Source organism: Rattus rattus, chromosome 17, assembly GCF_011064425.1.
Source record: "Rattus rattus isolate New Zealand chromosome 17, Rrattus_CSIRO_v1, whole genome shotgun sequence".
Classification (NCBI taxonomy): domain Eukaryota; kingdom Metazoa; phylum Chordata; class Mammalia; order Rodentia; family Muridae; genus Rattus; species Rattus rattus.
The window spans coordinates 24,933,608-24,958,240 of NC_046170.1; the positions used below are offsets into that span (position 1 = coordinate 24,933,608).

General features: G+C 39.9%; 2 protein-coding genes across 3 annotated transcripts in view; both read left to right on the top strand.

Moving 5' to 3' along the window:
• The window catches only part of Cbfb (core-binding factor subunit beta), a 43,218-nt gene extending 33,660 nt beyond the window's left edge, over positions 1 to 9,558 (top strand). For both annotated transcript variants that reach the window (XM_032887564.1, XM_032887563.1), the window contains exon 6: positions 7,447 to 9,558. In XM_032887564.1, the coding sequence (XP_032743455.1) occupies positions 7,447 to 7,469 (23 nt within the window). In that variant the 3' untranslated portion in view covers positions 7,470 to 9,558. The remainder of the gene's footprint in view (positions 1 to 7,446) is intronic.
• Positions 9,559 to 17,803: 8,245 nt separating this feature from the next.
• Positions 17,804 to 24,633, top strand: part of C17H16orf70 (chromosome 17 C16orf70 homolog) — a 28,662-nt gene continuing 21,832 nt past the window's right edge. The window contains exon 1 of the mRNA XM_032887349.1: positions 17,804 to 18,113. Within this exon, the coding sequence (XP_032743240.1) occupies positions 18,050 to 18,113 (64 nt within the window). The 5' untranslated portion in view covers positions 17,804 to 18,049. The remainder of the gene's footprint in view (positions 18,114 to 24,633) is intronic.

Sequence of the window (24,633 nt, forward strand, 5' to 3'; positions counted from 1 at the left end):
TAGTGGGTGGTCCTGATGCCTGACTGGAAATGAGAGCCAGGGGACAGTGCTAACTCATGGGTGGCACTGGGTAATGATCTTTGTAAGCCTGAGATTTTTGGCAGCATTGAAGCATAGGGATATTCACCACTGTTTGAATAACCTCTGAAATCTCTAGCCTTGTTATACTAAAGTTGCATGGGTCCTGCTCATAAACACTTAATATGTATCTAAAGTGAATGTTGTATTTGAGGGAAGCAGAACTTCAAGTGGTTGGTGTCTCAAGCTTTTCAGTTTTCACTGTTGTTTTAATATGAAATTCCTTGCTCCATGTGCATGCTTCCAATTTGCCATTTGTAAAATGTCGTATTCTGTCTACCTTTTAATTGGCATGACAAATGATAAACTTTTTCTAAAATATTTTTAAAATAAATATCTCCTATCCTAAAAGAAAATACACATTTTAGTAGCCTTAACCAGATATTAAGTAATCTTAAAATGAGATATAAACTTATGTGTAATATCTTACTATAAGTATTTTTAAGATGAATATGTTTGTTTGAACATGCATAGTTCTCTAGTAGGTAACATAAGAAACTGAAACTAGAAACTAGTACAAATCAGATATGGGGGATGGGTGGCGAAATGGAGAGCTGTTGGGACTGAAGAGATGGTTCAGCATTTAAGAGTACAGACTGCTCTTGGAAAGCACTCAAACTTGGTTCCCAAAAACCTCCAGATCCAGGGTATCTGACATGTTCTTGCTTCCATGGGTACCTGCACATACACTCAGAAACTCACACACATACATGTAAATAAATCATGGGGGCTGGAAAGAGATGGCTCAGCAATTAAGAAGGCTAACTGCTTTTGCAGAGTTTGATTTTCAGCACCCATGTCAGCTGCTCATGTCAACTGCCTTCTAATTCCAGAGCCATTGTGGTCTGATGCCTCTGACCTTCCTGGACACCAACACTAATGGACACACATTCACACAGAGATACATATAATTTTAAATTTAAAAAAAAATTCTAAATGGAGGGCTTATCTTTGACTATATATCCTTAGTACTTCATGGATCTGATATCACATACATCTGTTCTTTATTTAGGAAAGAAAGAAATTTTCATATAAGGGGCTGAAGAGATGGCTCAGCGGTTAAGAATATTCAGTGCTCTTACAGAGGACTAGACTTTGGTTTTCGGTAGCTACATTGGGTGTCAGAGGGCTCACAACCATCTGTAACTTCAGCTGCAGGGTATCTGGCACCACTTAGCCTTCCCACGAACCACCATGCATGTATGTGTATAGACATGCAGACAAAACATAAATTTTTTTTTTTTAAGAAATAGAAAAATTGTCCTTGGTATAACACAGAATAATAAACAGAAAATTCTTTGTGTTCCGAATGTATTGGCAGATTAGCTTTCTTTGTTTTGTTTTGTTTTGCTGAGGGAGTAACACTATGTTGCCTAAGTGGGTCTCAAACATCTCATCTTCCCACTTTAGCCTCCCAAAGGCTGGTACATCCTGTAGTAAATAGGCTACGTTTTAGACAGCAAAACCCTTTCATCTGAATTTGGTACTGTGCCCCATTATATAAAGTAGAGAAAAGGTTACTGCTTTAGTCAAAGCAATAGAAATTATTGATCTTCCTCTGGGGTTCCTGGTTGTTTTCAGGGACTCAGAGGATTACTTGGTAGTAGATTACTTGGGGACCTTTGATATGTAAAATTAACATTTGCTATAGCTGTGACATATATAACATTAAGCAACTTACAAAAGAAAATGTTTAATGGCCTTAGGGTTCCAGGAGTTAGAGAGTCCATGATAGAACAGAGGCATAGCTGCAGGAACTGAGAGCTCACTTCTTGGTTAAAATGTAGGAAGCAGAGAGGGAACTAACTCAAAATGGCAGGAGTCTTTTGAAACCTTAAAGCCTGCACCTCTTGACATACTTTCTCCAGCAAGGTCATGCCTCCTAATCCTCCCTGTTATCAACTAGAGATTTATTATAAGTACATTATAACTGTCTTCAGACACACCAGAAGAGGGCATCAGATCTCCTTACAGATGGTTGTGAGCCACCATGTGGTTGCTGGGATTTGAATTCAGGACCTCTGGAAGAGCAGTCAGTGCTCTTAACTTGAGCCATCTCTCCAGCCCCTCTTGTGCTTTTCTTGGAGGCTAGATGGAATGTAGTATGTGGCTCACAATGTATCTATTAGGCTAATGGGCTTATCCTAATTTTAGATTGAAACACAAAGATACATTGCCAGAGTGTTTTAGATTTTAGCTTTTTTGGTGGTACCTATAAGACAGTTTCCAAGCAGCAAAAAAAGTTAAACTTTGCCTGGTTCTACTAACTACACAGGTAGCAGTTTCCTAGACTAGAATAGTGCCTGGATAGTGTTTTGGTCATAGATGAAGTGGGAAAGTACTTCTCTTGTCTGTCTAGTAGCAGTTCATGTATTGTCTGTTACAAGAGACTACTTTTAGTTTAATTGTCTGGACCTAAGCTAATGAAATACTGTTGGTACATTATTTGGCCACAAGTACTGCAACAAATTTTCCCTAGCATTATGTACAAAATGCTTCTCTCTGGTTAGATTATGAAGTATTAGTAAGTAGTTATTTTTGATACCATGGAATGAATTAATAATTACTGAATATTCTACCTTTTAAAGTTTACTTCTCAGCAAATGAGGAGACTTTAGATTAGAAACCACTTGGAAATAAACAATAAAACATTATATGAGTTTTAGACTTGTGGCAAATGTTTTTGGAGACTGTATAGTCCAAGCAAAAATAATAACTCATCCTCTGTTTATCTTAAATGCTTCAATATTTGTATTTTTAGCACATTTAACTTTGCACAAAATAACATATTTTTTGTAAGAAAAAAATCATCATCTGTATTTGTATGTGTAATTCGGTGGTCAGAAGGTAACTCGCAGTGACTGGTTCTCTTTTCGCACCCTGTGATTCCTAGGGGCTGAACTCAGCAAATGCTTTTCCCCACTGAGCAGCCTCTGACCTAGTTTTAACCTTTTTTAATGAGTTACAAGGGAAATGCATCAACTCAAGTCCTGAAATTTCTGTTTTGTATCTCTGAGCCTTAGCAACAGGAAGAAATAGCAGTGGCTAGATATATCAGGTTTTTTTCTAGACTTAATTCCCTGTGTGTGGAGACATCACTAACTCTTCCATATTGCAGGCTTATCGACTGTATAATGAGAGTGAAGCCAAATCTCTTCAATACTAACTTTTAGTCAATTATCAAATATAAAGTAAATATGAGAAGGTCATATTTGTCTACATGTACATACTCAATGAATTGCAGCTCTTCTCAATGAGTAAAGCATTTCTCCACAGAGAGTTTTTCGCATTTGTTTTCTTTTCTTTAATAAAAGAACAGCAATCAACTAGAACCTTTGATTTATTCAACTAGCCCTGTTCTTGGCTATTTCTCCCAAGTCCTTGCTAGTAACTGCTTTGTCATTCTTCTATATTCATCTTGTAATGACATCCTGGAAACTGGATTTGCTATATTTCTGAATGATGTTGTATTAAAAACGTAAGAAGCAGAACAGATAATATGTGGTCTGTAATGAATTGTCTAGATTAATTTTTTTTTCTTTTCTATTTTTTGGAACTGGGGACCGAACCCAGGGCCTTGTGCTTGCTAGGCAAGCGCTCTACCACTGAGCTAAATCCCCAACCCCGTCTAGATTAATTTTTAAAAGCAAACTATGGCTTTGATGTTTAGAGTAAGTTCCGAGAGAATTTCTTTGCCATTACTTACTATCCAGAGAACTTCCTCTCAAATATCCAACGTATGTTAGAAATGGCCAAAATTTACATGAGATGTGGATTTCTGTGAGTTTGAGGCTAACCAGAGCTACACAGTAAGACCCTATGTTTAAAAAAAAACAAAAACAAAAACAAAAAACAGCCAAAATTGATAGTATAGCTTCTCAAAGAAAGTCTTATCTGTAGAAGCTAGTCACAGGTCTGTTTCTGTATGTTTCCTTCAGACAGCCTGTCCATCTTCCTTCCATCTCCTAGAGCTCTCATTCTCTGGTCTGCTTCTTATTTTTGGTCCTACTTTTCATTCCTGACAGGGAGTGACTGAAATTCACAACACAAGCAAATAGCAAGGTTACTTTTCTTTACTCTTGTTTCCCATTCTTTCTATCAAAATATCCAATGTTGTAGACAAGTGTCCCTTGGCTGTTTGAACACAGCCAGAACTAGTACAAAAAGACTCCGGCTGTTGGTGACTCACCCATTTGAAATTGTTTCATTATCGTGAATAAAATTTGAAAATAACATCAAAGACAAAGGCTATACTAGTCACAAAGTATTGTATTGGTAGGTTAGTGATTTATAAATATATAATTGGGATTGATTTTCTTTAGTGTTTCTTCATTGCTCAGCCTCTTTCTGACCTTCACTGACTGAAACCAGATACCTATATCACAGTCTCTGCTTCTGCAGAATTGACTGGTCTTTACAGCACGCTTGGCATTGATTGTGTGGAGTTTAAATAGATTTTCTGGTACATGGGCACCCATAGCTTTTTATCTCATCTGGCTCTACATCATAACATTACTGTGAATATTCTAACTGAAAGGGGTATGTTAAGCTGAGTTGTGAGAAGTCTCCTGACAAATTCATCTGCTAGATGAATTTTATTTTGTTCAAAATTAAATAAGGCAAGCTGTCCTTTTGGTGTGTTTATTTGGCTTTTGGTTTTTTCTTTTTGGTTGTTTGGGCACGGGGTCTCCTAGCTGACATGGACCTTGCTGTGTAGTCAGATTGGCCTCAGACATAAGATCTGCCTGTCTCTGCTTCTAGAGGGCCATTACACAAGGCAGTGCAAATGACAGATGTACAAATGACATAATGTTCTTAGTTGATAACACAGCTCTGGATGATCTAACCAAAGCCATCTTAAGGCTGGCTGTAAACCTAGCCTTGGTACTGGTTGTGCCTCATTTGTAGGATGCATTCTCAGTGTGCACAAACCCTGGCTGTAATGCCTAGCACTAAAAAGATAAAATTTGACTTTAGGTAGGTCAGGAATGTTCTTTCTCTAAGAACTGTTTTTTGAAACAAGATTTTGCTCAGGTTATTGGTCCTAATCACACTCTTGATCTTCCTGCTTCAGCCTTGCTGGTGCTAGAATCTAATTCTGTGTGTCATTATGCTCAGCCTAAGTAATAAGATCTCTTTGTTAAATTTGTTTCAAAACATTACATAGACAATAGAAAAGTTAATTGATGCTTTAGTACACGATTCCAGAAATTTAGCTAAATAAATCATAGAGGTAATTAAAGTTATTGACTGCTGGCATATATCAGATCTGCCAAGAACAACATGCATGGAAGTTGAACGTGGTTGTGGCTTGATCTAGAGAGAAAATGATAGAGAGAGTAGAAATGGCCAAATTAAGGACATCTTTCCAGATGAACCATTAGAATTCATTGTTGGGTATGGGGAAAGGACAGCTAAAGGTAACCCAAGGTTTTCTGCCTTAATTTACAACTGGCAAAATGAAGTTACCATTATCTAAAAATTAAAAACTTGTGTTGCAGGAATCTGGTTCTGGATACAAATAGATGTTTGTACTTAGCCAACATTTGGAAGGACTGAAAAAACTGTAAAATACATTAGAATCTGTACAAGAAACTAAAAGAAAGGAGCTGGAGAGATGGCTCAGCGGTTAGAGCACCGACTGCTCTTCCAGAGGTCCTGAGTTCAAATCCCAGCAACCACATGGTGGCTCACAACCATCTGTAATGAGATCTGATGCCCTCTTCTGGTGTGTCTGAAGACAGTGACAGTGTATTCACATACATACAGTAAATAAATAAAATCTTTAAATAAAAAAAAAAAAAAAAAAGAAACTAAAAGAAAAATGTCGCATGTGGGGAGCTAGTAAGATACCTCAGTGATAAAGGCACTTTCTGCCAAGCCTGATTACCTGAGCTTAGTGCTCAGTACCTCCTTCTCTTCCAGATGATTGTATTTAGGACCCAGTGCCCATGTCAGGCAGCTCACAACCATCTCTCTGTAACTCTGTCTTCATGGAATCTGACTCCCTCTTCTGGATCCCATAGACTCCTGCATGTACAACACACACATAAACTATTAAATAAAAAATAAATCTTTACTTTTAAAGTTGTACATGGACCAAAGGGGCAATATATTATATATATTTTTTAGACTGCCAGAGAGTAGCATACATGATACTTTACTTGATATGTGTTACCTATTAAGTGATTGGCCATAGGTAATTTAAATAGGGTATGCATTCTTCAGTGGACCTTGAAATGCTCAGTGTTTGTAATTACTGTTTCTTAATTGTTAAATACTATCAAAAAGGATACTTAGAGGTGTGTTCTATTTTTAATTTTCACTTATAAAACTAATATTCTGAATTTAATTTCTTTTTTTGGTTTTACAAGACAGTGTTTCTCTTTAAACCTTGGCTTTCAGGAACATGCTCTGTAGACCAGCCTAGCCTCGAACTTAGAGATCTGCTTGCTTCTGCCTCCCAAATGCTGGGATTAAAGGCATATGCTACAACTACCCAGTTTTGGATTTTATTTCTTGAGATTTCTAGTTAAAATTCATTTAGCAGAGATTAAATTTGTTGTTATATTTGTTGTTGTTTTTGTTCTTTTGAGACAGAGTTTCTCTGTGTAATCACCGTGGCTGTTCTCAAAAACACTGTTGTAGACCAGGCTGGCTTTGAACTCAGAAAGATGCCCCTGCCTCTTCTGAGTGCTGGGGTTACAGGCATGTACCATCAGGCCCAGCCATTCGATTTCTTTATAAAATGGAAAAAAACTGATAGTACCTCTGTAAGTTGTTGGAACCTATTTAGTTTATTCATGAAGATTACTCGAAGACAGTGCCTAGCATATAATTGTTGCTTAAGTAAATGTCAGCTATTACTAAAAGAAAAAGTTTGCTTCTAAGATGATTAATCATATTAGTGAAATAAAGTTAAATCTCTTATTATGGGCTGGAGAGATGGCTCAATGGTTAAGAGCACTGACTGCCCTTCCAGAGATCCTGGGTTTAGTTCCCACAACCATTTGTAATGGGATCTGATGCCCTCTTCTGGTGTGTCTGAAGACAGCTACCATGTACTCATGTACATAAATAAATCTAAAACAAAACAACACAAAAATACCCCTCTGATTCTAAAAATAGACCAATAGACTTTTTTCTTTTATATGTAATATATGTGCATGATACCCGTTTGAATATAAAATTATTGTTGTTGAGTATTACAAAATGTCATATAGTTGTAATTGCCTTGGCTGTGAAAATATTCATTGAAAAGTTTTTGGCTATGAACATCTTTGTATGACACTGTGTCTTAATATCTTGTGTATCTGTTAAGTTTTCAAACCATATATATGACTTCATATTACAATCTTGTCATTGCAGGCAAGAAGACAGCAAGACCCTAGTCCTGGTTCTAATTTAGGTGGTGATGATCTCAAGCTTCGTTAATAGGAGCACAGCACATGTGCCCCCCATCTCTATATACACACTGCTTCTAGTTGGTATAAATAACTCATTGTGCGACCAGAAACTGTGATAACTGGAGGTACTACAGTATATTTCATGACCTGAGGCAGAAAAGACACCATTAGCTGCCATGGTTTTGCACTATAATACCTGCATTTCTGATTTTTAAAACATGTAGCCAGTAATAATTTGAAATTTTTTTCTATGCAAGCTTATCTTGTTGGCATTATTTTAGTTGGGTTGAAAGTATTTACTTTCTTCATTTTAACTTAAAAGTTCATGTCATTTAGAAACAAGATAAGAAATTAAAATTTATATCAGGGTTGCTTAAAATTCTTTTGTACTTTCAGACTAGTTGGTTATACAGCTTTTCTTCTTAGATAAGGGTTCTTGGTTTTTGTTTGTTTTCTCTATATCATTTTGTGTTTTTGTATTCTGCACCATTTTACAAATTAAAATGTGTTTTCTGTTTTGTTTTGTTTTTTTTTACAAGCTAAGAACCTAGAATAGAGCTGTCTGCCGCAGCCTCCTAAAACAAAAGTTTACAATTGTTAAAGCCACAGTATCCTTTTAATTGCTAATAATCAACCTTTCTTTCCCTTTTAAACATAAAAATTTAAATTAGTATTAATTTTTGTCTCAGATCTTGTTTCAAGTTATATTCTGTAATCATAAGTTAGGTAGAGATATTCTTCATAGGTGATAATGTTCTACAGAAATGCCCAAAGAAGTCACAGACTGGCTTCTGTTTTATTCAGGGATTTTTTTTTTTTTTAAATCAGTCAGAAAAAGGATACTGGAACTTCTTGTATGTAACAGCATATTAAACTGGAGGCAGTGATAAATCAGCTACAGAAGTAAGTAAATTGTATTAAAATAATGTTTAAGATAGCTGCTTTCATGTGTATTTTGTATTGCATGCTTTTGTAGAAACAAAATTGATGATGGAGATTAGTCTTAGAAAATATTCATCTGTGCAGAAGATACATTTTCTTCCATTAATTCTGGGCAAAACATTCACAGTTATATATGATGGTATTTTACAAAAGGACTATTAATAGTGCCTTTTGAGATGAATCAGTATAACAATATTTTTAAAACAGGCTTAGTGTCAAATTACAATTTTTTTAACTATAAAAACTGGAAAAAGTGCTAAGTCATTGGCACATGCTTACAGATACTTTTCGTGGTCATATTCATTAAATGTTACTACATTTCTGAATTTTTGCAAAAATGTATTTTATCATAAAATGGCATTATTTTAGAGAATTTTAAAAACTGACATGGTCAATTCAGAAAAGTCTGAATAAGGTCATTGCATTTAAAAAGCATATAAAGATACTTGATTGTGGAGGTGTGACTCATTGTATATAGGTCTTATAATTCATAAACAAGTACCCTGTATCTCAAAATAAAGATATTTGTTATATATTTGAAGTCATGCATGAGAAGCATTGTGTTTGAATTATTATAAACAATAATGTGTTACAAAAGGCCATGTTGACCTTGTATTGTTACCAAGCACTATGAACGGATTTGGTTGGTATTTGGTGTGCAGTTCACATGTTTACACTCTGTGCCGTAATTCCTTTGGGGAATTACCTTTTTAAAGTGATCCTTCATTTTTTAAAATAACATGTTGATGGTACATTTTCTCTGTTGCTTCTGGCCAAGAGCTTTCAGTCCAGCAGTAAAAAAGATCACATGGTATTCCTGTTGTTGCCATCCCTCTGTAAATAGTGAATGTTTCTTACTAGTTCTGCACTGCTTCTGTCTGTCTTAATGCTGGCGTTAAGATCATATACTCCTTTTCTCCGGTAGTGCAGGTTTTGAAAATTACTTTTAAGTTATTGATGCAATTTCATATTTTTTCATAATCTATATTTAAGATGACATCATTGCATCATTTTTTCTAAATTCATCTCCATTAAAACTTGCCTTAAGCTACCAGATTGCTTTGCTATTAGCTTTACTGTACATTTGTATGTTTTATTTACTTTCACATTAAAATTCTGTGTAGTGAAAACAGTCTTGACTCTTCATTGGTACGTGATCTTTTCTATCCTACTACTAGCTACAATTCTTTTATCCTTTTTAACCTGTTTTAAATAATAACAACAGTTGGGGATTTGGCTCAGTGGTAGAGTGCTTGCCTAGCAAGCGCAAGGCCCTGGGTTCGGTCCCCAGTTCCAAAAAAAAAAAAATAGTAATAATAATAATAACAACAGTGCCATCTAGTGGTCATATCTTCTAATTCCAAAGAGGCCCTTTAAATCAATGTGAATAATTTCCCATTATATGATATGGCTTTCAAAAAGTCTGATTGAAGTGAGAGCAGGAGTTCAAGGTCATCCTGGGCTATATGTTCTCAATAACTGAAATAGACTAGAGAGATGATTCTGAGGTTAAGAGCTTTAGTTGTTGCTAAAGGTTATAGGAGGAACAGGAGTGTGATTCCCAGCACCCAGACAAGTTCATCTCAGTACCCAGGAAACCAGTGCCTCTTTCTGGCCTCTGTGACCATGGCACACATGCACACAGGCAAATAGATGCAGATACACTAATTGTTGTTTTTTTAAAAAGCTTACAAAGTTTAAGTATAGATTATGAGAGTGGTAGGGTGGACTGGGGAGGTGGTTCAGGGGTTAAGGGTATACTGACTACTTTTCCAGAAGACCTGGTTTAACTCTCAGCACCTACATGGCAACTCTGTTTCAGGAAATCTAAAGCCCACATATGGCCTCCTTAGGCTTAGGTACAAATGTGGCACCCAGACATACGTGTACACAACATCCGTAACATACTACAAGAAATAAAATTTTAAGACAAACAAAAACTAGGGTCACATCTGTAACTCAGTTCTTGGGAGGCTGGGACAGGAGGATCACCATAGATTTATACCATAAAGACCAGATCTTGAGAAAGCGCCCTCCCCACACCCCTTCCCCATGCAACAACAGTCTCATGGGTTTATCCATTTTCTAAGGTATGACCATAAAACAGTGACTCCTAGGGGGAGATTTCAAACATAATATATCCAAATTAGTACAATATTTCAGACTAGTATTTGCAAATAATACACATTATTATATGGGTATTAAACTCAACATTCCTAGAATAAGAATATGTATCAGAAAATTAAAAGCATTCCATAAGTTTGGTTTGTAATAAACAGATAAACAGACTTAAAAATTTTGCTTGCTCACTAATAAATTTCATACAAATAACAAAAACACCTAAAATACTAAGTTGACACAATTAGGAATTTTGAACCAGAATCAGGAAGACTGAAGCAAGAGGATTATGAATTTAAGACTATCCTGGGCCACATAATGGGACCCTATTGGGAAAAAAAGGAAATATTAAACGATTTTAAATGCCACTGTAAGAGAGTGCACAACTGCACTTCAGAGATGGCTCAGAGGTTAAGAGCACTGTCTGCTCTTCCAGAGGCCCTGAGCTCAATTCCCAGCAACCACATGGTGACTCACAACCATCTGTAATGAGATATGGTGCCCTCTTCTGGCCTGAAACCATATATGCAGGCAAAACGCTGTATACATAAGTCTTTTTTTTTTAATCTTTATTAACTTGAGTATTTCTTATTTACATTTCGATTATTATTCCCTTTCCAGGTTTCTGGGCCAACATCCCCCTAGCCCCTTCCCCTCCCCTTCTATAGGGGTTTCCCCTCCCCATCCTCCCCCCCCCTTTTTTTTTAAGTGCAGTGAAACCGCTGAACCAGAACAGTCCACAAGTAGAAAGGAAGGTTGCTAGGGATCAAACTGCCAAGGCTGTTTCAGGAATTGGGAGACAGAAGAGCAGAATGGGGGAAAGAAGGCAGTTCTCACTATGTCTACAGGGTCTTTGAGCTGATTGACCAGGACCTAGATGCCTTTACCTGAAATAAAGTTGACCTTTGGGCAGGATTAAGAAAGGTTCCTGGTGGCTTAAATGAGACTCCTGATGAACAGAATTTTAGACAGTGTCAGAAGCGGTGCCATTTGGGGGGGGGGGGTGTTTGACCTAACACTATGTATTAAAATGACAATATTTAATGTAGCTACCAGGAAATTTTAAATTGCTTATGTTGCTGCTGTCAGTATCACCAAGATTATAAATGGGTAATGAATTATAAAATGGAAAGAATTCAAAGAGAATGTTGAAGCTATATGGTTTTAAAAATTATTAAAACAAAGTGTATTTCCAGGGATTAAGCCACTACCCAAAGACTATACATGGACTGACCCCGGGCTCCAACGTCATAGGTAGCAATGAATAACCTAGAAAGAGCACCAGTGGAAGGGGAAGCCCTTGGTCCTGCCAAGACTGAACCCCCAGTGAACGTGATTCTTGGGGGGAGGGCAGTAATGGGGGGAGGATGGGGAGGGGAACACCCATATAGAAGGGGAGGTGAAGGGGTTAGGAGGATGTTGGCCCAGAAACCAGGAAAGGGAATAACAATTGAAACGTAAATAAGGAATACCCAAGTTAATAAAGATGGAGGTAGAAAAAAAAAAAGTGTATCAGGATGAAAAGACAGCTCATCAGTTAAAAGTACTTGCTCCTGCAGTGGATCAAGGTTTGGTTCTAGCATCCAGATGGTGCCTCAGTAACCATCTCTTAACTCCAGATGGCAGTGGACATAACAATGTTTTCTGAACTCGGTGGGCACCAGGCGTGCACAGTGTACATATATGCGTGCAAACAAGGCACTTATATGCATAAACTTTAATCAAAACTTTAATCGTTTAGCTTAGTTTAGAGGAAACAATATAAAGTGAGTGCCCTAAATAGGCATTATCTCTGACCTGGAACCTAGTCTATCCCCAAAATTGATCCAATGTAGTAGCAACCTTTAAATTATACAGGAAGCATTGGCAGTTACAGTATGTCTGTGCTGGTCGGGATAGTCAGAATCAACTAACCTGAAGAGACTTCTGGGCTGAAAGCTGCAATCAACTAGAGAAGATACTGAGTGCAGGAGTCAGTTAGTCATGGCTTAGCCAGTTTGAAGGAACATCAGATGAGGGCTACTGCATGGGTTTGCAAGGGGCTGCAGAGGCCTGGGTGAGAGACATGAGCAGTACTAGGCTTATTTTGACAAACACATGGAAGACATTTGGGCCTACTGCTTAGGCGAGGACAAGAAGTCACCAACAGATTGGGAGGTTTGAGAAATTTTCTTGGTTGAAAAGATCAAGGCCAGAAACAAGTTCTCTTTTTAATCATAAAGTAATGTTTTTAGCCTGGTTGGTATGGAGACTCCGAGTTAAGAGGGGAAACTCTATAGGAACTGTAATTTTTTTAAAAAATTGTATCCACTTTATCTGTTAAAAAATGGTCCATTATGCTATCTTAAAACATACCAAAAAAATGGAGCTAGGGAGATAGTTCAATGGTTAAGATCTAGTTTCTGAAAAGCTAACAGAAAGCTTGAAATTTTTGAGCCAAATATTAACAGTGTGCATAGCTTTATACAGCAGAACTGAACACTGCCCAACCATTGAGACAGACCAGAATGGAGATGATATCACAAAGAGGGATTTGGAAATACCTGGAGCTGTCATGTGTCTTCTGTTTTCACTGGACCAAGCTAGTCACAGTGTTAATGGGATTCCCTCAAAGAAGACCACTCAGACACAGTCTAAGAGTCAATTCAAAGTCTTTATTCTAGCCAGAACGCAAATGCAGCCCCAAGCCTTTCTCATGGTCCACATTTAAGCAGCACGTGCACACGCACACAACACACACACACATCCTGGCTGGAAAGCCCCCAAAATTCCTTTCTCATAACTGCAAGCTGATAGTTACAGAAGCTGGAAGGGAAGCCCCAAGGTTCCCTTTCTGCAGCTGCAAGCTAAATAGATTATCACAAAAGCCAAATTATTGGGTTAGCAGAAATAGCAAGGTCAGGCAACCTTTCAAAGAACCCTCATCCTTGAGTTGTTTTTCTTCCCAGAGTTATTTTCCTTAAGTTTCCCCTTACAGTTATTAATACTTTACTCAGCATGACAAAATTCATTTGAGGTACCAAAATGGAGTTACCATAGTCAACTTACAGCCCTTGTCACAGCTGCAACACTCAACCTTCCAAGGTTAGGGATTGCATCCTAATTTTTGCCTAGAAGAATCAGGATATTCATGGATAGCTCTAATGACCACCACATGTCATGCTGTATGATAGCACTTGTTGGGCATGTACAAGGCTCTGGGTTAGATTCCCAGCACCACAGGAAAAAGAGAAAGGAGGCCAGGCAGTTGTTGAGCACATCTTTAATTTCAGCACTTGAGAGGCAGAGGCAGGCATATCTCTGAGGTCAAGGCCAGCCTGGTCTACAGAGTGAACTTCGGGACAGCCAGGGCTACATAGAGAAACCCTGTTTCAAAAACCAAAAGAGAGGGGCTGGAGAGATGGCTCAATGGTTAAAATGACCTGGGTTCAATTCCCAGCACCCACATGGCAGTTCACAACTGTAACTCCCATTCCAAGGGATCTGAAGCCAGCACACAGATAGAAATGCAGGCAAAACACCAATGCCCATAAAATAAAAATAAAACATAATTTTAAAAAAAGGAAATAACTATTCTTGGTACATAACTGGTACATCATTAGAAAGCCTTTCTGAGAAGACTTCTTTGTCTTTTAAGCCCAGTGATACCTTGCTTTCCAAGTTAGCACATGATTATTACCAGAAAGAATGGTGTGCTTGCTCCTCTAGCTGATTTCTTAAATGACTCGGCCATCCACCTGAGCTAAGATCTAGTTTTGTGTGTCTGTGTGTGTGTGTGTGTGTGTGTGTGTGTGTGTCTGTGTGTCTGTGTGTGTGTGTGTGTCTGTGTCTGTGTCTGTGTGTGAGGGGGTGGGGGAGAGAGAGAGAAAGTGAGTTGTGTGTAGGCTGTACTTGAGAAGGCCAGAGAGGGCATCACATCACCTGGAGCTGGAGTTAAAAGTGGTTGTGAGGTGCTGAAAGACCCCCGGGCTGAAGAGATGGCTCAGCGGTTAAGAGCACCCAACTACTCTTCCAGAGGTCCTGAGTTCAATTCCCAGCAACCACATGGTGGCTCACGACCATCTGTAAAGAGATCCGATGCCCTCTTCTGGTGTATCTGAAGACAGCCACAGTGTACTTATATATAATAAATGAATAAAAAAAAATGTATTAAAAAAAAAAGGAAAGACCCCCCCCCCGGAGCAGGGAGACCCTCACTCAAGTCTCGGGGTGACGCGACCCCCCCAAGAACTCACGTAAGACCATCCTTGCTGTAATTTACACGAGGTTTATTGATAGAAACCAGTGCACTGGGGTTGAGACTCATATCCCACGCAGGGGTACAGGAGTTCGGCCACCAGTAGCTGGGAGAAGGGGTATTTAAAGGAAGAAGCCACAACCCAAGGGGACAGGGTTGGTGTCATGTGAAAAATCACAAGAAGTTTCCTGTCTCTCAAGATTGCTTAACTTTGGGTTGAGGATTTAGCTCAGTGGTAGAGCGCTTGCCTAGCAAGCACAAGGCCCTGGGTTCGGTCCTCAGCTCTGGGGGGTAGATTGCTTAACTTTATGGTCCGCTAGTTCCTTCCTGCTTCTCAAGGTTGTTCTCTAAGATTTTAATCCAACTTTATGGTCAGCTAGTTCCTGGGAGAAGCTTTCTTTACATCTTAAGTCTTTTTATCTAGTTTCTGGGAGAGCAGGTTCAGGAAATGTGACCTTTTACTTACTTACAGGTAGAGGGCAGAGTCTGGAATTTGAGGTATTTAGGGCTTCTTAGGGGTGAGATAGCATTTTTAAACTTCTGACTTCTTGGCTGCATTTTTTATTCTTTCAGTGCCTGGCATGAGTGCTGGGGACTGAACTTGGGTCTTCTCTCTAGCCCCAGGGTTGACTCCCTTCTTCCTCTCCTGTGTGCAGTCTGTAACCCCTGCCAATTCCATGAAGTAATTTCTTTTCTTTTTTTTTTTTTTTTTTTCCCGGAGCTGGGGACCGAACCCAGGGCCTTGTGCTTGCTAGGCAAGCGCTCTACTACTGAGCTAAATCCCCAACCCCCATGAAGTAATTTCTAAATTACATTCAGAATGTTTTCATAGAAGCCAGACACAAAAGTACAGACATCCTAACAGATCTGTGAGGTAAGTGAATGGTTGTTTTACAAGCAGAAAACAAGCTTTCTCAAGCCTTTACCCAAGATACAGAACTAAAGTAGAACTGGGATTTATCAGTCCGTTTGCTTTGTTATTAGCTGCTGTTCTCTGAGGCTGCCCTCTAAATTGAATTTGTAGGATACTACGATTATCTTCCTGAATACAGTCTTCATTAATTACTTTCTCATGTTTTCGAACATCCCTTATTTTAGGAAAATTGTCATTTAAAGGCATTCGCTGGAGTTATGCTACTTCTCTAAAGTCCACTGGATTGTTTGTTTGTTTGTTTTATGGCTTTGTTTTTGTTTTGAGACAGGGTCTCTAGATAGCCTTAGATCTTCCAGAACTCACTATGTATATCAGGTTAGCCTGGAATTTGCTTCTGTTGCTTCTGCCAAGAGTTTTTCTGCTGTTCAAAACTTCTTTTACTTATGACAAAATTTGAGTGGGTCAAATTTAAATAAGCAAAGATAACATCCTGTATTCACAGAAATCACTACATACTACCCTAGTTGGGATTCTCCTAGGATTTGCTTCAATATTCTTCCAGGTTTTGTGGCTTATCCAAACTTTAAAAATCTTTTGGGGTTGGGGATTTAGCTCAATGGTAGAGCGCTTGCCTAGCAAGCACAAGGCCCTGGGTTCGGTCCCCAGCTCCGGAAAAAAAAGAAAAGAAAATCTTTTTTACTTTCTATTTAAAAGTCTGAGCTTTTGTCTTTGTTTTGCTTTTCCTGAAAGTCCACTCCAGCTACTGTGTACCAATTCAGGGCCCCAGACCCTTTCTCCTCATAAATAAAACCAAGTGTTTTCTTGTTTGTTTGTTTGTTGTTAGCATATTCCTACTCTAGTTTGGATTAGAGTTCAAGTTAGAAAGTTGGTGGGGAAAGGATCACCTTTTTTGGTTTGTTTTGAGATAAGGTCTCCTTTATCTCAAGCTGGCCTTGAATTCATTTTGTAGCCCAGCATGACCTTGAACTTCTTTACTGTCTCGGACTCCCAATTGCTGGGATTTCAGACAGGCACAACACACCCAGCCTCTAAACATAACCAACAACACACGTCAGCATTTCTGCAGCCACTTCCCCACTGAACAGCCCAGTGACCCAGTTGTTTCGGCATGATGCAATGCTTCCCAAAGACGTCCTATTGTTTTTGTTTTGTTTAATGCCCGTAATACTGAACTTTGGTGACGTCTGCACTGTTAGGCTCCTTTGTAGCTGGTTTGAGTATTAAGCCTGTCACTTAATTCCCTGCTAAATACTATCCTTAGGAAATATAATTGAAATCGAGGTTAGCTGCTAAGATCAAGAAACCTTGGGCAAAGTCTTTACCCTCACTGTGCCTCATTTATTCCTCTATAAAATGAGACTGAGAGTGTGAGGTCTTGTCATTATAAGAGGCTTCAGCTGCCTTTTAATTTTGGTGTGCCCTAGAGCAAGCAGGCCGAAAATTCAGGCTGAATAGCTTAGAGGAGCCCCTCTTCTACTCATTGGAAACGGAGGCACAGAACTCTTACGGATTTAGTCAAGCATTAGCCCATAAAGCATTAACAAGCAGCAAAGCTGACTCCAGGCAAAGCTGCAGAGGCAGCCTCTGTGCTTAGAAAGTACTCTCTAGATTGAACATTTCTGGATACGAAACCTGGCCCGGAACCCTTCACCCTTCTAACTCAATCCTCTTACCTTAGCCCTTGCCAGCACACTCACACATCCTAAACTCTGAGGTCGACCCTGCTCAGAGATCACTGGTTCCAAGGAGAGTACATTTCCGCACAATTTAGGCAACAGCAGCCAGCGTCAGTACGTGACAAGCAAGATAATGGCCGCGAGTCTCTAAGACTAGGTCCTTCCTGTCTGTTTTGGTCCTAGTGCATATTAGTGAGACAAGTGTGTAGACTGCAGACAACTTTATTTTTGTGTAATGTGTTGTCCGCGTTGTGCCTTTTCTTGCGTAGGCATGTGGGTTGCTGTGCAGTTTGTACGACCCCTGGAATGTGAACTCTAAATTCAAGCTTCCTCAAGCTTTTCTCGCGCCAGTCTGGCCTCCGATCCAGAGTTTGCGCGTGCGCGACTCCGCCTCAAGCCCCGCCTCTGTGATTTAGCTCCGCCTTTGCCACGCTTTACGGCCCGGCACGCCGCTTTTGCTGCAGTTGCTCCAGGCGCTGCTGTTGCTACAGCCTCTCCTACCGGGGCTGCTGCCCGGGAGGTGAAGGGAGGTGAAGTGTGTTGTTGTGTTAGTGCTGCCGTCGCCGCCCGGGACGGAGTTGAGAGCCGGACGTCCGCAGGCTGACGAGAGCGGCCAGTCAGCAGCTGCGTGCTCTCCTCAGGCCGGGTCCTGTCTGCGCTGCCGCAGGGAGGCCGCCCGGCCCAGCGAACCGAACCAATGCTGGACCTGGAGGTGGTGCCTGAACGCTCTCTGGGGAACGAGCAATGGGAATTCACACTGGGTGAGTGTGGGGTTCTTTCGGGACCCTATTCGCTGGCCCTTAATTCTCTCTAGCCCCTTCCGCTTCTGGTTCCTGCCCTAGATGCCTCTGCGCTCGCGGTTCTTCGCCTTTTCCTACCCTCTAGTCTTTCGGCTTCAGGCTTTAGAATCCTGCTCCTCCCATCTGTCATAGGATCAGCGATGCCCTCGCCTAGGGCCTCAGCAACCTTTGGGGCTGTAGTACTTGTAATCATAATAATAGCCGGTACACTACAAATATTTAGTGGAGTGGGAAGACCCTGCTCTTTTGAATTTATCTCTAATACCCCTTCCTGAGGTCTGAGGATCGATACTATATATGCCCGTTTTGCCGACTCTAATAGTTAAGAAATAGATAGCATCCCTAATCAACACTCTCTGATCTGTCTTCCTTTGGTTTTAGGGGAATGGAGGAACATGTCTCACAATCAGATGGTTGGGGAAAATGAGCTTGCTTTTGTTAAAGGAACCCTTGACTTGTTTTCTTCTCTTTTGAAATGTAGCCTTAACGTGTGGTGTCGTAATACCAGATAGCAGAGTTAAAAGTTGAAATTGAGTGAAGTGGAAATTACACATTGACTTTGTAGACAATTCGGTTTGGTCATTTGGGGGATAACTGGCCCTTGTGTGTGAACATGAGTATTTGCTTTTAGTAACTCCTGTGTGTTTACTTTGTGGCAGCACTAAGCAAAGGGTATGGGAAAAGGTGTTCCTGCTGCTTGTTTGTGTGGGCCTCAACCTCTCTCTGTCTCTCTGCTGGGAGCTCTTGGTCTGAGTCATCTGCTCCATTTGTTTATGGTTTATCCTTGAATGTAGAAGACTCAGTTAATAGAGACAGCATATTGGAATAACCTCGATAGGTAGATTGCTAGAAAGAACCTACTGGGGTTTGGTGGCTGCCTGCCTCTTTCTTGCCCATTGTAAAAGCCAGTTTTATCAAGGGGTCTTGGTTCTCAGAACTTAGACTGCCTGTTCCTATAGAGTTCTCAAAATTTAGTCTGCTGTGAAAATTTCCATTCAGCCTTTTGTGAGGCACCAAGAGCTTGGCTGAAAAGCAAATGATGTTTGGCTTCTGATTAGCATTTTTTTCTCCCCTGGACAACTCCTACGTAATCTGGACCTCCCAGGACTGGTTAAGACCCACAGTTTACAGAATACAGATGGTACACTTAGACTGTGTATCTCTTTGTTTGATTGAGTGAAAACAGGAGATCAACTGGTGTCAGGAAATTTCCAGAACACAGAACTATAACATACATAACTAACTACCCAGGGCCTCTTCTGGCAAATTTGCAAGAACCAAGAATTTGAATAGTTTTTTCACACTGTCTTCATAGTGGCCAAAAATAATAGCACACTAGGTTCAGAGTTCAACTTTGGGAGAACACTCATAGGGTAGCTCTGAGCCCTTGTGATTGCTTGTACCATTTTCATTATTCTTTTTAGATTAGGTTTTGTTTGCTTTTTTTTTTTTTTTTTTTTTTAAGACCGTTACTAGCCCAGACTGGTTTCAGACTCCCAGTGCAAGTTAAGTTTGAACTTATAATATTTCTCTCAGTATGTTGGGTTTGTGTGGTACTTGAGATCAAACCCAGTGGCTTTTTAATTTTTTTTTTTTTTTTTTTTTTTTTCTTTTTTTGGTTTTTTTTTTTTCGGAGCTGGGGACCGAACCCAGGGCCTTGCGCTTCCTAGGCAAGGGCTCTACCACTGAGCTAAATCCCCAACCCCACATTTTTAATTTTTAAATTTACTTATTTAGAAGGGAAGTTTAGGAGGGAAGTCTTGGCTGCTCTTTCAGAGGAGCAGGGTAGATTCCTAGCCTCCACAGGCTTTGCATGCAGGCAAACAACACCCATACACATTCAGAAACGTGTCAGGGAGGAGCTTGCACGGTTGAGGTGAGAGGACAACAGGCAAGAATTGGTTCTTTCCATCGTGTGAATCCTAGTGATCAGACTCATGTCACCAGGTTTACAACAGGCACCCTTGCTCACTGCCACTTACCAGCCTTAAAACCTGAAGTTTTAGATGATTAAAGGTAAGGCTGGGGTGATGACCCAGGGCCTCTACAGAGTCCTAGCTATCCTTGAACTCAGCTATGTAGATCAGGATGGTCACAGATCTGCCTGCTTCTGGTGTCCACCACCACACCCAGCAAAAAGACTATAGTCCTTTATAACTCTGTTAGTAAAGAAAATAGAAGGCTCATTTTAGGAATTACACAATAAGATACTGAACCACAAATTTTAAAAAGTAAGGTATTTTTAATTACAGTGTTTTAGAAAATGGTTAAGATACAGAGAATGAACAAAGTGAAGTTCACTTAGTTTGGCTGAAGGGAACTTTTTGAAAGGCTACAGCGAAGCATAAAGATCCTCTTCAAAGAATGTTCTGTTGCATCCAAGGGTTGTGTGTGCTTTATTAACTTTTTTATTAACATATAAAGAAATGAGTTTCACTAAGACATTTGATACATAATCTATCACTATACTTTGTTCTTATTTGCCCCCTACCCTTTTCTCTTTCTCTTTCTGGTTGGTCTTCACTTCACCATTGCATTTGAATTCTATCTTTATCTACTTTATAGTAAAAAAAGATAAAAACATGTATGTTGGCGAACAGAAAAGGAATTGCAAGATCTCATGGCTCTAGATCATGTGGGTTAAAGGTGTTTAGGTTAGGTTTGGAGGTTTTTTTTTTTTAGATCATTGTAAGGCACTTTTCAAGATATTTTTGCATGCACACGCATACATGTGCATGAGTGTACCTGCTTGCAGAGTTTAGAGGGTGTAGGATCCCCTGGAGCTGGAATTACGGACAGTTATGAGCAGTCCAGTGTAGGTGCTGGGAACAAAACCCAGGACCTGTGGAAGAGCAAGTGCTCTTAATCATGGAGCTATCTCTCAGCCTTTGGACTTGGATTTCCACACTAGCTAGCCTATCTTTGGATCACTGGAGCAGCAACCTTGGGCCCGTCACCTCTACTATTCTTTTTCATCTTGAATAATGAAAGGATTGCATTCTGCTAGGAATGGTCACATGGCTGCTCTGCCCAGAGAAGCCCAGTGGATTCTTGATAGATTGATTAGTGACGAACCTGTCATGGGAAGGAACAGCACAGGACTCTACTAGAGTCCCTGCATCCACATGTTATTTCAAGTATGTTTTGCAGTGACTTGCTAAGTTGTTACTGGAACAAGCAGGAGGCAGGTGTTCCCTAGTATCTTCCCTATGGCAAGAGGAGCAGAAAGACATCTACTTACTCTGTTTCCCAGGGTTCCAACCTTCACATTTAAGTTTAAGGGATAGCTTCCTATAATCTTCTAGAAACCAATCACTCTTGAATTTAGCTAAGCTTTTGTTTTATTTTTGTCTTTAAAACTGGGTCTCCCTATGTAGCCCCAGGCTGGCCTTGAACTCATAGAGTTCTGCCTGCCTCTACCTCCAAATCCTTGGGTTAAAGGCACACACCACCTCACCTGGCTTCCTGGGCTTCATTTTCAATCCCAGCAGTCTCTTCATTGTGAGTTGGGGAGGTGAGGGTGTGGTAAAAATTAGTTTTCCTCTCTCTCAATCTCTCCTGATCCAACCATCCAAAGTGCAGTTGGGACTGTTAGATGGGGATAAGTTTCAAAGATGAATCTGCTTCATAAATTAGAGAATCAGGCGGTGCCTGCCTGTCACCACAACACTGTCAGGTTCTCTTCACGTGCCAGCTAACCTTACTTTATGTCTAGGTTAAGGTGGTAAACACATAGCTAGCCAAAGAAGGATTTTCTGATCTGCCCCAGGTTTCTTATTGTAATCTGTGCAAATTAGATGTTTCTGGCCCTTGTAGTCACTGCCTAGCATTGTAATGGAGAACTGCATCCAGCCTCTTGGCTGCCTTCCTGCCCTTTGTATAATTTTGGAAGATCAGGAAAATACTAGCAACACAGACCAAAAAAAAAAAAAAAACCTAAGCAGAATCTCTGGAAATACCACAGATGTTTTGACCCTTGTGGATTAAAGACATTGAAATTGAAATAATGGTTTCAATAAGACTTGCAGAATATATAGATGTAAAAGTGTGTGTCTGGATTTGTTTTTAGTTTTCTGAGACAGAATCTTGTCCATACTACTCTGAAACTCTGAGCAATCCTCCTGCCTTAGTATCTAAGTACTGGAATTACAGGTCTGAGTCACTATGCTTGGCTTGGATTTGCTTTTGAATTTCATCTTTAGAAGGCCTAAAGGCAGATTTAAAGGGTCATTTGAGAAAACATCTCCAGCATTGCCTTGTTGTGCAGAGACAATGGCTTGCTGTATTCAAGATAATATGCATGTCTGTGGTTGCTGATCATAAATATTAGAAATTGTATAGGAAATGATCTTATCCCCTGAAGAACTTAGGGTAATGATACAACAGGTGTGTAGAAATAGTTCATCTATTATAATGCATGTTATTATAATAGTTCATTTTATTATTACAGATGTATGGGCTATTGTGGAGAGAGAGGGAACTTGACCAGAGAAGGGTTCGTATTAATCTACAGGAAAAAGATAGATGATGTATTCAGGAAAACATAATCAGTTTGGATTTATAATTAGAGCATGATGTGCTAGCAAAAAAATAATAGCCAGGCATGGTAGTGCACACCCCATCCCCCAATACACACACACACACCACACCACACCACCCCTCTCTTTAATCCCAGGATGCAGGTGGCAGACAGGTAGATCTCTGAGTTTGAGGCCAATCTGGGCTACGTAGTTCTAGGACACCCAAGGATATAGTGAGACCCTGTCTTGGTTTTTTTTTCCTAGTGCCCTAATTCTGTTTGGTTTTAGCTGTCTGGGATACTGTGAATGCTCTGGGTTCATGGGACAGACAGTAAAGTCTGTTTTGGACTTCCATTAGGAAGTACAGTTTATAAACTGAATTCAGAAAGGAAGAGAAAGAACAAACTTAGAGGTTTTTGTTTCTTTTTTTTTTTTTTTTTTTTTTTTTTTTTTTCGGAGCTGGGGACCGAACCTAGGGCCTTGCCCGTTTGCTAGGCAAGCGCTCTACCACTGAGCCAAATCCCAACCCCTAAACTTAGAGGTTTTTGACATCAGGTACACTCACTGGGTGTTGAAAATAGTAAGAGAGACCCAGAATACAGAGAGGATGGGGGAAACCAAAACACTTTTAATCTGTTAGCTCTTAATTGCCTTTCCTCATGCCCTGAAAACTGGTTGACATTCAAGTGGGAATGGGGAAGTTGGATGAATAAGACATAAACAGAAGAGAGGCAGCCACACCCAGTCACACCCATAGAGAGTAAGAAGGATTGAGGAACAGCTTGAGGGAGTGGTCTTTACAGAGAGATAGGGACAGTGGTATGAGACCTGTGTGTAGGGTTGGGGATTTAGCTCAGTGGTAGAGCACTTGCCTAGCAAGCACAAGGCCCTGGGTTTGGTCCCCACCTCTGAAAGAAAAGGAAGAGAGAGAGAGAGAGAGAGAGAGAGAGAGAGAGAGAGAGAGAGAGAGAGAGAGAGACACACCTGTGTGTAGCACAGATGCTCGCCCATTGCAGGAATAGCAAGCTGAATGATACTTCCAAATCGTTCATGTTCTTAGCAGCTTTGTCTACCATGTTTTAGACCCTATGTTATAGGAAACTAAAGTGTTTTTATTGGTTGTAAGTCAGGACTTAGTAAAGTGACTGTCCAGCAAGCATGAGGATTAAGTTTAATCCTCAGAACTAACATTAAAGCTAAATTTAAAAAATATAAAAAATAGGTGGGTGGTGGTAGCGTACACCTCTAATTCCAGCACTTGGGATGAAGAGCTGGTGGACCTCTGAGTTCGAAGCCAGCCTGGTCTATAGAGTGAGTTCCAGGACAGCTAGCCTACATGGAGAACCTCTAGACCAATGGGAAATACTGTCTCAAAAAACCCAAGATGAACAGCTCCTGCAGAATCAACCTTCAATTGTCCTTTGGCCTTTATATCAACACATGTGTGCATGTATACAGATGCACATATAAAAGAAAATTACATTTGGTCTTCTGATTGATTGCTTTTACCTTTCTTAAAACTGACCAATAGCTCAAATGAGATTGAACTATAATTGTTTAAATGAGGTGAACCACCATTTCTAATTCTTCATCTGAAAGTTCTTTTCTGCATCATTTTCTCAATCTAGAGTTCCTCAACTTCAAATGGTCTTCCCTATGGCCCTGAGGTGATATTTTAGTCACTCTTCCCTTTTGTCAGTCACTTACTCTACAATCCTTTAGCCCCAGGAATAAGTATTCTGAAGCCATTAGATAAATAGCTGGTTAACTAGGAGGTCAGAAAGTAGTAAATAGCACATGTTATTATTGCATTTATGAACCTGAGTTTTTAGATTTTGCAGAATTTGTCTCTGTGCTTCTTCCTATTAATATTAGTAAACCCTGAGAACAAACTTTTGGTATGGCTGTGGGTCCCAAGAATGTTAGAGGTGTCGTCTATTTGGACCACTTAAGCTGAAGGC